This window comes from Oculina patagonica, chromosome 9 (genome assembly GCF_052425735.1).
Source record: "Oculina patagonica isolate OP01 chromosome 9, crgOcupat, whole genome shotgun sequence".
Classification (NCBI taxonomy): domain Eukaryota; kingdom Metazoa; phylum Cnidaria; class Anthozoa; order Scleractinia; family Oculinidae; genus Oculina; species Oculina patagonica.
In genome coordinates, this window is record NC_135766.1 from 24,151,405 (window position 1) to 24,166,675 (window position 15,271).

A 15,271-nucleotide genomic window follows, 5' to 3' on the forward strand; every position below is an offset into this window, starting at 1 on the left:
TCCGCCTTTTAGCCACTTGGTAAAATATTAAAATAAATTATAAAATTATTAAGAGAAGCCTTGAGCCAAGTGACCCATACTGCCGGAGCTTATCTACTCCCCCTGGATGGGATGCTAGTCCATTGCAGAGTACCCCCCAGCATTATTTTGTCGGTAGCCATTTATGTAACTGGGTGGAGAGAGGCGCTATGAGGGTCAAGTGTCTTGCCCAAGAACACAACACAGTCACCCCAACCGGGACTCAAACCCAGACCATTCAATCCGAAGTCCAGCATGTTAACCATTAAGCCACCATGCCTCCCAAAAATATTGAATAGTCAGCTTATATCCTTGCTATTCATGACTGTAGGGATGCAAAGGACACCTAATTGACAGCATCATCAATTTCCGTGACAATCTTGAGGAAGAGATTTTTAGTACTGCTCAGGAGCATGCTGCCAGATGTGACCTGATGCTGTGTCTGGGTACGACAATGACTGTCAGTCCTGCTAATGAACTAGTGGAGATGGGTAAACAGCCCCTGAGAATTGTGGTTTGCAATAGGTGAGATCATTTGGATTAACCACTGAATATGAACTAGTTTGTTAATTGAAGCCTTCTGGGAAAGAAAGGGCCTGTTTGTGTGAAGAAAAGTTGTTCATTCTAGAAGGGCAACCCTCATCCCATGAGCAATCTATTGACAAGCATTTTATGAGAACGAGGACTAGCCAAAAATAGACCCTCCCAGTTTCATACATGCCCTGTATGTTCAAAATTGTCCCTGGTATTCAAGTCAAAATGGCCAAGTGTTTACATTGAAAACAAAAATAATGGCTAACCCTCCAGGGTCACCCTATCTTCAAAGTGAGTGTCCTTCCCTGCCCCAAGACAGCTTTGCTATTTTTTCATATACCGGTAAACAGTTGGCAGCTATTTATAAAGAAACGCATGAAAAGCTCTCTCACCCGTGGAGGCTCAGTATGGAAGGTAATCTTTCTACCAAAGACAACTTTCCTCCATAAAAACAGGCCCTGACCCCTAAAATCTGAAATGCAAAAAGCCCTCTCATAACACATTAGGATACAGGTTGCATTTGTTGACACCATGAATTTTTACACCAACTTTAAATGAGCAGAAGTGTACTTTTTTACTGTGGCTCTTGGAGCATGTTGCTTAGCGAATTCAGTGCTTTCAATAAGTACAGACAGCCAATGAAAAGCAATGGCTGCTTAACTTCACTCTACTTCCCTTAGAGAAGTTGGCTAACTTTTACCTTACACTGAAGTAATTAAGATTGTTTCAAATAGTTACTCGACTCAAACCAGCTGCCTACTTCAAATTATTTTTATTGCCTGTGAATTAATGAGTAAAATGCAACATTGCATTCATTTTGCAGGCAAAAAACAGACGTGGACAAACTGTGTGTTACTCAGGATGCAAGAGGGAAACAGCTAGGGTCCAGGGTGTTTGGAGACTGTGACAATCTCATGTCACAGGTAATGCGGCATTTGATGAGCCATGATGCCTTGCAGGAGTGGGAGAAAGAACGAACTGTCCGGATGAGGGAATACGACCAACGGAGGACAAAGAGCTAATCGTTAAATTAGAATTCGGACCAAAAATCTAGTTTATTTATTATTTAGCATCAGTGCTGAGTGTAGCTTACTTTTAAATACATAACTTTCTTGTTTTTATATATAATATATTTAACCTAGTCATGCTAAACCACAATAAATTATTACAATTATTATTGCAGTGCAAGAAATAGCATCATTAAAGCCATATTACACACTAGCACCATACTGCACAGTAGTACAGCCGTTTCCCTGCACCATTAGGGAAGCATTTTTGTTTATTTGGGAGTTGTTTTCAGGGGGGTTTTTATAGGGGGGTCCTGAATATAACTGGTGCTGACATGGATGGCCTGATTAACCAAACTACTGATTCTCTGTATAAAGTGGGAGTGCATACACATTTCAAACTGACTTTTGTATTTTGGCAGTTTGAAACAAACATTGATGTCATAAACACTATCAGTCTGATCGCTACTCCATTTTATCATTAAAACTTGCAGTAATGTATGTCTATAAACATTATAATGTTGTACATAGTATAGATATTTCAGTGTACATGTATGTTATCAATAAAAGATTGAAACTTTTATACCGGTAATTATTCACTTTGTCTTTAAAGATAGTGATTATATGATTCCTGTCCCTAAAATTTGGGTTGTAAATTACAATATTTTTATGTTAATAAGTTAATACTTTGATCCTACTACCTATCATACAAACCTCTAAACATTTTTCAGTTCAATCCTAAGTCAGATTCTTCTTACCAAGTTACAGTGTCATTATAGTTCTATGATATCACCAAATGAACTCTGAAGATGTTTCATCAAGATGATACCCTCTTGTGGATAAATGCCTTTATTACATCAGCTGTTGGCTTAACAACGTATAGATATTAACTTTACTGTGCCTTTCAATTACACGCAAACTTTGAAGTTCAAAACCAAAGACTGAGGTTTTTTGCTGCTGTCAATCATAATTAGGATGGTAAGAAATAAATAATTTAAGGTCAGGAACAAAGAAACTGCATCGAAATCTACCAATCACAACTGACCGACGTGACTGGTTGAAGTGAGCTTCTGTTTCCAGAGAAGTCTGCTACAGAAGATTACCGATGGCAGCAAAAAACAGGGACTGTACCTTTTTTCACAAACAATTTTCCAGGACTCGGATTGATTTTTCCTAGACTCCAAAATTCACATTAACCCTTTCAATCCCAAGATCTCAATATTATTTTTCCTTACTGTCTGCCTTACATTTCTTATGCTAGTTCTGAGAATTCTGGTGTTACTTGAGTTTAACAAATTTCCAGAACTTTCCAGGACCGGTAGTCTTTTTCCAGGACTTTCCAGTCCTCAGGAAAGTGCCACGATAAAATTCCAGAACTTTCCAGGACCCGTACGAACCCTGAAAAATGCAACCATCAATTGGGAAGGGCTTGCATATTATTAAATTGTGCAGTAAACACACATTGATTTTATAGCTGAGAGGGCATGCTTGTTGGTGCTGAAAGTGGTTTGTCCTCCCAAAGGATTTTTCCATCACATGCGCAGAATTTCTTGGTGTTCTGGAAAAGACCAGCTGATCTGGCGATTATTCCACATGTTAAGCTGTGAAAAATTGGAGTGAAAAGTCATTAGCATACACAAAAATCCTCTTCACTTCAAACTTCCATGTTTAGCTCAGCCAGGAGGGTTGTGAGGTACTGCAAGAGTAACATGTCTTGCCAAAGAACACAACATGACTTAACCTGGCTCTGTGGACCATTTGATCCAGAGTCCAGCACAATAACCATTAAGCCACCATGTCTCCTATTCCGACCTATTGGCAATCTGACACAAATTCCAAATTCTACAGAGTAATGTCGTTAATATACATCTTTCTTACCCGGGGCCTGAATTTCCTGTTATTTTCGACAATTCATTGTTGCCACGCCCTAGATCATCTTCTCCATGGTGTACAACAAGAGATCGACCAATCACATCCCAAACCTAGCAAAGATACAGTTTATCTCCTTAATGTCAACATACAAATTCACCTAACTAGTCTCCATACATTTTCTTTAGTATTAGTTTAGAGAACTGCAATACTATAAAGCTCCCATGAGGCTGAATAAAGATGCAAATTATTTCATTAAAAAAAAAAGGTGTCATATAAGTTTAATAAAATTAATAAAATAATCTTCACAAAAAAGTAACTAATGAATAGAAAATGTGGTGGGCAGATAACTCAAAAAAAATATTACCAACCTCAATATATTGTAAAAGTCAGTTATAAATACTAGAAATATTTGTACTCCCCCACCCCACCCCCAGATGGGATGCTGGTACCCACCCTCCACCCTAGTTTATTCTCACAGTGTTCTCTCCATCGAAGTGTCTTGCCCAAGATCACAAGAACATAAAGAACATTCTTCACATTATTAGTCAGAAATGGACTACCGTATTTATTCGATTAAGTGCCCAACCTCGAATAAGCACCCACCTCAAATAAGCGCCCACCCTGTAGGTAAGAAAAGTTAATAAGCGCCCAGCCTTGAATAAGCGCCTACCGCCACCCCTCTATAATGAGGGCACAAGAGGAATTTTGATTATTGTTGAAGTTGAGATTAAAATTGACTAGGTACTACTAAGAGACTATCCCGAAGACCGAGTTTCTTTTAGTTTTTTTACTGAAACTTTCAACGAACATTTAAAATTAAGCTTGAGTACACCTTCACTTTAGTTATTATACATTGTTTTCTTGCAAAATAAACGTACTACTTACTAAAAATGGTGAAAATTTAATAAGCGCTCAGCCTCGAATAAGCGCCCACCCTCAAGGTCCAAAAATTTAATAAGCGCCCAGGGCGCTTAATCGAATAAATACGGTATTTCTTAAACAATTAAGCAATAGCCATTTAGTACCTTCACATTTTCATCTTCTAATCGGAACGAAGCCCTGCCATTCTTGTCTGCTAGTATGTTACCAAGGTCACCAATATGCTGTAAGTGAGAATGAGTGAGAGAAGGAAATTAATTAAATGGCAAGCATATTTTAGCTCTTCAAAAAAGATATAATTATAAAATCAAAGATCTCTTTGAGATATCGACTTTTTTGCATGAAGTTAGTATGAGTAGAAGGTTTATCCTGGGCATTGTTGTTCGAACATATCATGGAAGAATTCAAACGTCTTTCAGTTCAAGCATTTTTTTATTTTCGTGGAGGAAATGCTGTATTTGTCAGTCGCGTTGGCTGGGCGATTTGCGACTCATATACTTTGGCTTGGTTAAAAATGGTAAACTTTGACGCTTGCCTTTAATCGAAATAGTTGTTTCCTTTCGAGTTAGAAAGATTTCTACTCGGCTTAATGCAGGGTTCCCGATAAAGGTTACGCATGACAGAGTTACCTTTTGTCTCGTCACGTAATCTTAACCCCACATTGAGAAGTAAATTTTCGTTTGGATATTACCAAAAGCCGCTTCTCCTCGCGTTATTCTTTACCTTACGGCTACACATGCCATTTCTAACGACTACATTTCCAGTAAAACAGTTGCTGTTTTTTTTTCTAATTTTGATGATTTAACTTCTGAACAGAAGCAAAAACTTTTAGTGTTTACTGCTTCCACCGGAAGTAATTTCACAACAGGTTACAAAAAAACTTGTAAATATCACTTCACACCTGCATTGAATGTTGCAATTCTAAATTGCGCAACTCAGCAGAAATAATCAATTGTCACGAAATGAGTTCCCTTTGGTTAACTATTTGCAACGTTTTAGTGTGTGAAAGACTTGTACCAGTACAAATTTGCGTTGTTAATCGTTTTAGGTTAAATTAATATTAGCGCCTAAAGACTTGTACTAGTACAAATTGTGTTCTTAATCGTTTTAAACTTTGCTGCCTTCGAGCGCTGAACCCCTCACATTCTTAATTGGTTATGTCACATACGATTTGGGCTACTCACGTTTTTAATTGTTATATAACGTTTGTAAATTTGACAAGTCACGTTTTTTCTACAAGAACAGAAGCGCTGAAGCACAACTATAGAGTGACACTCACGCACTTTGATCACCCACAGTGGAAAGTATTCCCTTGAGAAATTAAAACAGTCCCTTGAGAGTTAACAAAAATGTGGTTCGAGATTACCCAACTTAACCGCTATTCTCCTTCCTCAGTTAGACTTAGCCCTCCATTAGTAAAGACAAATTGATTTTAATACGTTCACTCGAGAAAATTATAATGCCTGACTTTAAACAAGCGAAAAATGGAATTTCTGGTGATTGAGTGAATACGAATTAGCAGGAAATTGAATATTTCTGCAGCACAAGAGCGACAGGCCCTGGGCCTGAGTGCAGTAGCATCGTGGGTAATGGTGTGTGAATATTTAAGCTTGGAATTGCACATGGGCAAACATTCTAGCCCGATACCACTCGATAGAATTTTAAATTTGTTTTTTAAATGTTTATAGCCTTGTAGAATGGGCTGTGAGAGCTTGAGCCTGGTTTCTACCCAGATTATCTGTCTTTTTTCCCCCACGGGGTTTTTTACGGCAGGTTTTTTCAAGCCACTGTTCTAACCACAATGTTTTGTAAGTGGTTGCTCAGCTCTCATTATTTGTTTTGCTGTAATGCACTGTGATAGTGATTACTGGATGAAGTAGAGTTATATTGTTTACTTTACATGGCTGTATGTAGTGTAGTGTCGTTTTTTTTTATATACTGTATTCTGGTGCTTGCCCGAAAACATGCAAAATAAACCTAATGGCTCATATGTGTGCTGTCTGTTGTAAAGTGAGCTGAAATACATACTCTCTCACTGTCCTCTGGTGCTCCATGCCTACAATTTCTGGGATTGTAATGATCACCAGTGCTGACATTTAAGAAATTAAAATCAATTCATAGCTGATTAGTAAATTTAATAAATAAAATATTATATCTCTTATATCTTTATTTGTTAAATATTGCAGACTATTTTGTACCAGGAGGAAATTGTTTAAAAAAGATTAATTATTGAGAACAAAGGATGGTGATACTTTTTAAAAAAATACCTAACATTTGAGTAACCAGACAATAAATAATCTACAGCAAAGTGTGGACCTCTTAGAAAACTGTCATTTTTGTCCATACATTTTCACGACAACAAGTCGTCAAGTATAAGTTTTAGCTAAATAGTCAGTGACTATTAATGATAATGTTGTCATAATGTTCGCTAAAAAGGTAAAAATATTATTTACAAGGCTAAAAAAGGTTATAAAATTTTAAAAAGGAACCGAACATTTTCGACTTGTTGTCATCATCAGGGTTAAAAGCCGTCCGTGATTAACATCGTTTTTTTACTCAAGTTATTCCCGAAGGGAACAACTGCGCAACATAGCAATTAACTTGTTTGTTCAAAGTTGGGTTCTTTTGTTGGATAATTAGTCCCTTGATGATCTTTCTCTTAAAGTAGGAGGTATAATATTTTTTTATTAATGATAATGTTTTGTACTTCTTTCACCTCACGCATCCCTGTGAAAGATCTCCTAACTCATGAATGTTGAGCCCATGAAGTCCAGGAGTAAGTCCATCAATTGTACCATCAATTACACACAGATCCTCAGATACCTAAAAATAACAGAACCAACAGTAATCAATAATAAAGTATTATTTCGTTTGTCTCACGACGTAGTCACGTGTGATGGAGATCGCGACGTTTCGACTGCATACTGCTAGTCTTCATCAGGCGATAAGGTCAACTGGTTGTGCGTTAGCTTATAAAGCACACGGCTGCGCTGTGATTGGTTGGTTTTCAACAGCTGTTTTCTAGCTAACGCACAACCAGTCGACCTTATCGCCTGATGAAGACTAGCAGTATGCAGTCGAAACGTCGCGATCTCCATCACACGTGACTACATCGTGAGACAAACGAAATAATACTTTATTATTGTACTCTACCACGATGAATAACCACAACATTTTTTACGACAACAGTAATCAGTAGTAAAAATAATTTTCACTGACCATTATTAATTAGTTGAGTCCTGATTTTTTAAACCCTTGGTTTATCGAAACTCCCTATTTTTCGAAACAATTTTAATTTCCTTTGGATAGTACCTCTGTAAATAATATTTACCCTCGATTTCTTGAACCTCCCAATTTCTCAAAGCAATTTTCATTTCCCTTGGAGGTTCGAGAAATCTGGAATCAACTGTAATAGCCCTTATGCATGTTTACGTCAGACTGGCTAGTTTCACCACCAAGCCTCGCTTTCGAAGTGCAAACTTGTAAATTTAAACGTGAACAAATTCCCAAGGCAGCAAAGATAAAAAGAATACCCACGAGAAAACTGCATGATGGTCGCAGAGGGTTGAGAATAATTCGCGCAAACGAGGCTTGGTGGTGAATTTTGAGCTAATGACGTTATCATGCATAAGGCCTATTAAAATACTCAAGCGCATTTTACTGATTAATTTTCACTTATTTTTACAAAGTGTAAAAATGTCATCTGTAAAATCGTTGAATAAATTTATTTCTTTTGCAGAACATGATTTTCACTGGCCAGAGTAATATATTAATCATATTTATCAGCCAGAAAAACTTTTGATCAAAACCTGCAGCAATAATTTCTACAATTATTGTAGAATAAAATGCCCCAGAAGATGACAATGACAAAACTTTTACAATTTCCATGAATAAATGTTAAACATCCTGACTGTTCTAGCAGTGTAGCAGCTCCCATCAGCTTGTAAATTCTACTGGTCCTCTAGTGTAGCAGTTGCTATTGTTTTGGGAGCTAGCGGCATTGTTCCTGTTGTTTGTCTCCCTGTTTTCTCTAAGGGTAACAAGCCATTTATGTGAGACCTCGTGAGAGCTGCTATCTGACCCAACTTTTCCCTGTGTGGCCATTAAATTTTTATTTTCTTCTATATTGAACTCTGTTTGTGAACTGACTAATAATGATGATGACAGTATGGTGTTTGCACCAACATTTACATAATTATACCTGAACAAATCTGGTAACACCAAGAATGCTTCCACTACGCATCTCAACCACAGCAGCTCCTAAATGCTTGGGTTGTGTACCTACATCATCAAAAATTAATTTCTTGTTACTTCATCAATATGTTGTCAAGCAGATAGTGATGAGAATAACAAAATAAATCAACTCGAAGAAATTCATTAACTGGCCCATTTTTGTCACTTAATTTGAGCCAGATTTTCACAATGGATCCATTGAGATTCCATAGTATGTTGTCACAAGTGTGATTACAACTTTGAACTGGTTATTTACCTGCGGCACCAAGTCCACGTAATATGGCCATTTTTCCTGAGTTTTCTATCAGCTTCTGGACTTGCCCTGTTGATAGTGTTGTCTCTACAATGACTTGTTCTGTATTCAGATCCACTGTGAATGACTTAACCCCTAGTGAAGAATGTGCTAACATCAGCTGTATACATTTAGTCTAAAGCTAACGTGTTGTTCCAGAAAATATCCATGTACCCCTAAAGGAAGGTTTTTGGTTTGAGCCTGTGTCAGGGATCGGGGCCTCTGGGCTAATCTGAAAGCCTGCCAAAAGACAATCCAATCTGTTTGGCTGTTGAAAACTTGATCGTTTCACCACAATCTCTGGTGCACACACACAATCACAGGGTTGGAAACTAAAATTTCGGAGCACTCGCCATCTGGGCGAGTGACCTTCAAATTGCACTCGCCCAGATCAGTTTTCACTCGCCCAGGATCCTAAAGAGAAAATTTAGCCCCCCTCCGCCCACTTATAAAATGTACAACTTAAATTTTTAATCATGTTCTATCACGCTTTGCTACCGTGGTGGTCGATCGCGATACAGACTGAAATTTATTTCTTCGACGAAAAATCGACAAAAATTGACCTTACTCCACGATAAAAACACGAGCACACTTACTTCAAAAGTTGAAATGCAGTTTTATTTGATACGTATTCCTAAATTCCTGTAGTTTGTGTTGAAACTGTACAGAAACAGAGGCGGGAAAATAGCCATCTTGCCTTGTTTCGCGGCTCGGTGGATGAGTCAGTTTATTTATGACCAGAGGTATTACTTTCTACAAGCACGTCCATCATGTAATAATCACCAAACAGAAGCCATTTTTGAATGTTTACGAACGCAAACACAACCTTGTCTGCCTTGTTGGAGATTTCAAAATGTTGGAAAGCTATCGGCTTGTAGATAGTGTAGATTATTTTAAAGTGGAAAGTAAAAGGTAACCCTTATTTTGAATAATTTATTGAAAATCATACTCGCCAAAACGGGCGAGTGATCTGTGATTTGTACTCGCCCGACTGTTTTCACACTCGCCTGGGCGAGTGGGCGAGCGCTAATTTCCAACCCTGCAATCAAATGGGAACCAGGATTTCTTGGTACCGGTTTTGGATTATCCCAGAGCCCCTGAGTTTCCCGACTGCTGGTCAAGTGGAAACAGGCTCTTTGAATGAGATTGGTGTAATTAATATTCATACCTACCGAGCTTGTACAAACTTGAATGCCAACAGTTGATAGTATACGAATATCTCAACCAATCAGATTGTTGCATTTGTAGTAGAATACTAGTAGAATTCTACTAATAATAATAACTAGTTATTTTCCCTATTCATTAATAGTAATCAGGCATACCCTCTGCTCCATCAAGTGAATTGTGAATTGCATCTACACATTTCTCACACGTCATCTGTACAGCGAACTCCATCTTAACACAAACCACACATGACTATTACATTTACTTGATATTTTCTTATTGGTTAAATTTCTGTTTCCTCTAAACTTTGTTTGGTAAGTGATATATTAAAATCAGAAGCATATCAGTAAAATTGCATCTGCTTCCCCTTGTTGTTGATACCCCTCCCACCCCCTCCCCTCCCCTCTGCCAAACACATGCACTGTGGCATATATGTCTTGGTGCCGAAAATACAAGGGGATTGCATGTAATCTTCACCCCCTGGTATTCAAAAATTTGTTAGAGGTTCGAAGGGTTGGGTATAGAGAATTCCTAAGACTACTTTGGGGTTTATGGGGGAATTTTAAAAATCTTAAAATCTGGGTCCTACCCTTGGGAAAATATAAAATCTAAAACAAAATTATGCGTTGGATAACTACGATGAAATAATAATTGTTTTAAAATACTTTTAAATCAAATAAAACAGAAATAAACGCCTTTAAAACCAGCTCAAAATTCAGGGAAAGGAGAAAACTTGACTCACCTTCGTGGTCGTGGGGTTCACATTGGACGCCATTTTGAAATAGCTAAAACAGAGCAAGCCTGGGTCGAGTGTATCGCCGTGGAGACGAGGCTGCTTACAAAGCCCGGGAAAAAAGAACATGGCGGAGGAAATGGCGAAGGAAGACGCGAAAATTCAGCCCTTGGTAATATTTTACGACAGTGAAGCCGCTAACGGGAATGTGTACCGTGGAGACATTATCGAAATTGCTGCCAAGTGCCACCCTGATGTAGTGAAAGGCTCGTTTCAATCTCTGATTAATACCAAACAGCCACTTTGTGCGTTCGGTAAGTGAAGCTCTTGCGTCACAAGCTAGCGCAAAAATCTACCCAGTCAGCAAATATTTGTGACCTTTTTGACACCGCCGATATTTTTCAAGAAAGGAAGTTTCGTTTTTCTTTGACTTTTTTAACCAGCTTTGTAGAAACAGGAGAAAGTTTAATACGATAAAGAGTAAACAAAGAATGGGTTTTCGATGTAGCTTTGCATAAGACCGCATTGTTGATGGCGCGTCCGAAGAAATATGCGAGGTATCACGAACGCTGAATTATCTTCTTTTAACTCGGTTTTGTCACAAAATACCGATGCTAAATGAGCTCTGACTAGTTTTAGTGTGTAATGTACCGGGAAAGGATTCGAAAGCAATTTTATTTTTTCATAAATTCTTTCTTGGAGATTATCCCAAATTAAACGCGTGGCGTTTGTATGATGGTATTTCCGGCATGTCGGTAACGCCATGCAGAAACACAAGCTTCGTTATGTATTCATGAGGAGTAAAGCGTCCTTTCAGTTTGCGAGAATTGTGGAGATAATGCATTTATGCGTCGCATCGTCTTCTTGGCTTTTCTCCTTAAATCACTTGATGAAATAATTGTGTTACTTTCAGAAGATGATATTGTTGAAACTGTTGAAAGTACAGTATAATGTGATTTTGAGAACAAAGGCGAATATAAATAAGTAAGAATAACTGTAAATTTATTCAATTAATTTCGCCGAAACTTCCTGTTATTTTTATTTAATTCAAGGCAAATGCCACCTGCAATTCAAATTCAAATTCAATCAATTTATTAATTGAATTGAAGAAAAAAATGTTATTTCCATGTTGAAATTGTGTATATTCTAAGGGAACTTCCTGAGAAAGTATTTAAAGAATATATTACCTGTAGATTATTCTTCAGACAGTGAAATTGTTGGCAAAGTCTCAATAAAAAAATTACAATCCATAATTATTGGCAGCAGTATCACAAAAAGTCATCTTATGTGTGTTTCCATTTTAAGTTGATGGCATACATTGTATTTTTTTGACTTGGATAAAATTTAGTATATAGTATCTAGTTTCCCTGTTATATTGAATAGGGTTTAAAATAATTTCACTTGACATTCAATTTTACTTGTTTATATAATGTCAGATGCCAATACAAAATAAGCCCTTAATTAATTTGCGTCATGTCCTTTATTGATTTAGTTACAGATTATTCAAGTTCTCAATTAAATATTATTTTATAAAATCCCACGAGCCAAAAGATTATCACAGTGCTCAGCTAGTGGACTATTCCCAAGTACTGAACTGATAGAATGACTAGACCTTATTGATATCAAAACTACTGGATATTGTTCTTGACTGATATTGATAGATCAATTAGATTTCCACAATCAATTTAGGGGTGATGAATGGTCCTTCAAAAAATTCGTGTCTTGCAAAGTTTTAGCCAAATTTCAGGGGTCTCGTCATCTCGAATTTTTCTTTGACATCTTCTCGGAGTCTCTATTTCTTTTGCAAGGCTAAAAAGGTCTCGGGCTCGCAGAAAAGATATCAGTCTCGCAAAGTCTCGCATTTACCATTCAACACCCCTCAATTTCTAGCAATTTTTTTAAGTCAGCCTACACTGTAGTCACCTCATGCAATGGAAATCACAGCTCAGCTCTGGACTAGTAGACCACTTACGATTAAGAAAACATATAAACTTTTTATGTAACTGTTTGTGCTATTTTTATGCAACTTTTAGCTACCAGAGAATGTGAAATATCAGAGCAAGACCTCAAAAACAAGCCATGCTTTAAAGAGATTCTGATGAAGTTTGTCTCATGGATAGATGACATGGTTAAGCTAGCAAAGAAAAGACATGGGACACCATTCTTGCCAGGTAAGGGGGTACAGTTAAGGTAAAATATAAAGCTTATTCTGGTTTCAATAGCATATAGGCATATTTCTACTCCTAATAATAATATAATAATAATAAGGTTTTTTGGGCGCATTTAAAAAAACTCAATGCGCTTACATTTCTCTATTAAAAAATTAGCTAAAACTAAATAGTATAACGCTATAATTTTTCTAAGACACTAAAAAATAAAATAAGTGAAACAACTAATCAAAGGAAAAAAATTAAGGTTACATAAAAACTAGGTTAGCCAATAAAAATAGATCAACAATAAAATTTCCGAAACAAAAATGTTTTAAGTGCAAATTTAAAAGTCGAAAGAGATGGTGCATTTTTGAGAGAGTCCGGTAGGCTGTTCCATAGTATAGGTGCAGAGAAAGAGAAGGCACGTTCACCGTATGTCACAAGGTTCACAGTAGGGACAGTAAAAAGTAGTTTAGAAGATGAGCGTAAGTTCCGTTGTGGCCGATATTGTTGTAGGAGGGGAGACAAGTAGGCCGGGCAGAGTCCATGAATAATTTTAAAAGTGATGAGTAGAAGTTTAAATATAACACGTGATTACATACTCCTCCCTGGGATTAGATCAGGAGGCGTGGTGGCATAATGGTTAGTGTGCCAGACTCCTGTTTAAGCGGTCCGGGTTCGAGTCCTGGCCGGGGTCACTGTGTTGTGTGTAAATGGGTACCGGCGAAATACCTGTAATGCTAGGGGGGGGGGGGGGTTACCCTGCGATGGACTAGCATCCCATCCAGGGAGAATTAGAAATTTTCCTTGCCGCTTAACGCTATCAAAACTGTGATAAGCTCCGACAATATGGGTCACTTGGCTTGAGGCTTCCCCTGGATTGGATGCTAGTCCATCACAGGGTTACCCAGCAATAAATTTGCTGGCACCTATTTATACACCTGGGTGGGGAGAGGTACGAAAAGAGTGTCTTGCCCAAGAACACATGGACAGATTTCCTGTCTGATAATAAAAAAAAACTTGACTTCTGTTAATGAACACTTTAAGTTAAAGATTATAACATTACTTGACACTTTGGTGGAAACTTTTTCAGCAAGAACAAAGTCAACTCAAAGGCGAACAAAACCACTTACAGGAAGAGGAAGAAAAAAAAAACAATGAAAAAAAGAAAAAAAAAGCCTGAAGTGGTATAGTTTTCTCTAACCCCAGAGTTCTCTAAAGTTTGTTTTCTACATGAACCTCAGAGTAAAAGGGGATGTTAGCTTTCATCTTCAAAATATTAATTTAATATATTATTAATATTGAGACTGAGTTTTGGGGATTTGACTACAATAACGTATTATTTTAATTTTGTTTCTCAGTATTGTGTGCACACTATGGCTATCAATTTGACTTCTTGATCTTGCTGAGCAACATGGAGAGATCTGGACTGAATCACTCCATCCTGACGCAGCACAATATTCACTTTGCAGACAGTTTGTTGTTCTGTAGTGAGGTTGGTAGTTTTCAGTTGTCAAACAAACGCATACAAGTCATGTACAATGTAATTTCTTCTGTATTGTATAACAAGTACAGTAGAATCCCGATTTCTCAAATCTCCAGGGGAAAGAAGAGTTGCTTTGAGAAGTCGGGAGGTTGGAGAAAACAGGGGTAAAATTACAGAGAAGGTCAATCCAAGGGAAAAGAAAATTGTGACCTCACACGAGAAAACATACACTAACAAATTTTCGTTTAACCTCTAGAAGCGTTTATTATCCGGTTATATTCTGTTTAAACGCTTCATTAAACTCCTCACCAATAGATGAGTGTGGGGATGGTGCCTGAGACTATGTGGGAGCCGCCATAAAGCGTGAATGGTAACCATGACAATCCTGGGAGCGGCAACCACCAAACACATTCACACTGAGAGAGGAAACTCAGTGGAAGGCAAAAACTAAGTTCTTACCAGTACTTACCTATGGGAAAGGGTGGGTGGGAACAAAATGGCGAAAAAGGTGAAACTTGCTCCAAAGGCAACGCGAGCGAAATGGCTTGACCTTCACAGGAGAGCTGTAAATTTACTGAAACCCCTGAATAAACCCTGAGGCCACCCCAACTTCAGGGGAGCAGCTGCTGGCCAGCAAAGATTGTCTCGAGTTTAACCTTGCCTAAATTTCAGTTAGCCACATTTAAACTCATCACCAATAGATGAGTGTGGGGATGGTACCTAACTATGTGGGAGCCACTAGCAAGCGTGAATGGTAACCATGACAACCCTGGGAGCGGCAACCACCAAAATCTGACTCCAAGGTGCTTGGAGAACAACGGGCCCGCTCACAGGAGTGTCAAGGGACCGAGTTCCACCAGAGTATTCAAGCACACAAGTTCTGGTGCTAGTTCAAGCACCAAA

At 37.9% G+C, this 15,271-nt stretch overlaps 2 protein-coding genes and 1 long non-coding RNA gene across 3 annotated transcripts; 2 read left to right on the forward strand and 1 right to left on the reverse strand.

Annotated features, from left to right (window-relative positions):
* The first annotated feature begins 261 nt into the window (after positions 1-261).
* LOC144665500 (uncharacterized) lies at positions 262-1,574 on the forward strand. Its single transcript, XR_013572969.1, has 2 exons — positions 262-543; positions 1,376-1,574. It is a non-coding gene; the product is annotated as an uncharacterized LOC144665500 (long non-coding RNA).
* Positions 1,575-2,174: 600 nt separating this feature from the next.
* On the reverse strand, positions 2,175-10,861 carry LOC144665498 (copper chaperone for superoxide dismutase-like). The gene is made up of 9 exons (XM_078526729.1): positions 10,742-10,861; positions 10,158-10,230; positions 8,800-8,931; positions 8,512-8,591; positions 7,027-7,133; positions 6,339-6,399; positions 4,457-4,534; positions 3,438-3,541; positions 2,175-3,160 (listed from the first exon to the last, which is right to left on the reverse strand). The coding sequence occupies exons 1-9, from the start codon at positions 10,859-10,861 to the stop codon at positions 3,028-3,030; spliced, it is 888 nt and encodes a 295-aa protein (XP_078382855.1). The 3' UTR covers positions 2,175-3,027.
* Positions 10,806-14,587, forward strand: LOC144665499 (uncharacterized). The gene is made up of 3 exons (XM_078526730.1): positions 10,806-11,046; positions 12,766-12,903; positions 14,244-14,587. Exons 1-3 carry the CDS (start codon positions 10,860-10,862, stop codon positions 14,534-14,536), a joined length of 618 nt encoding a protein of 205 aa, XP_078382856.1. The 5' UTR covers positions 10,806-10,859; the 3' UTR covers positions 14,537-14,587.
* The last annotated feature ends 684 nt before the right edge of the window (positions 14,588-15,271 follow it).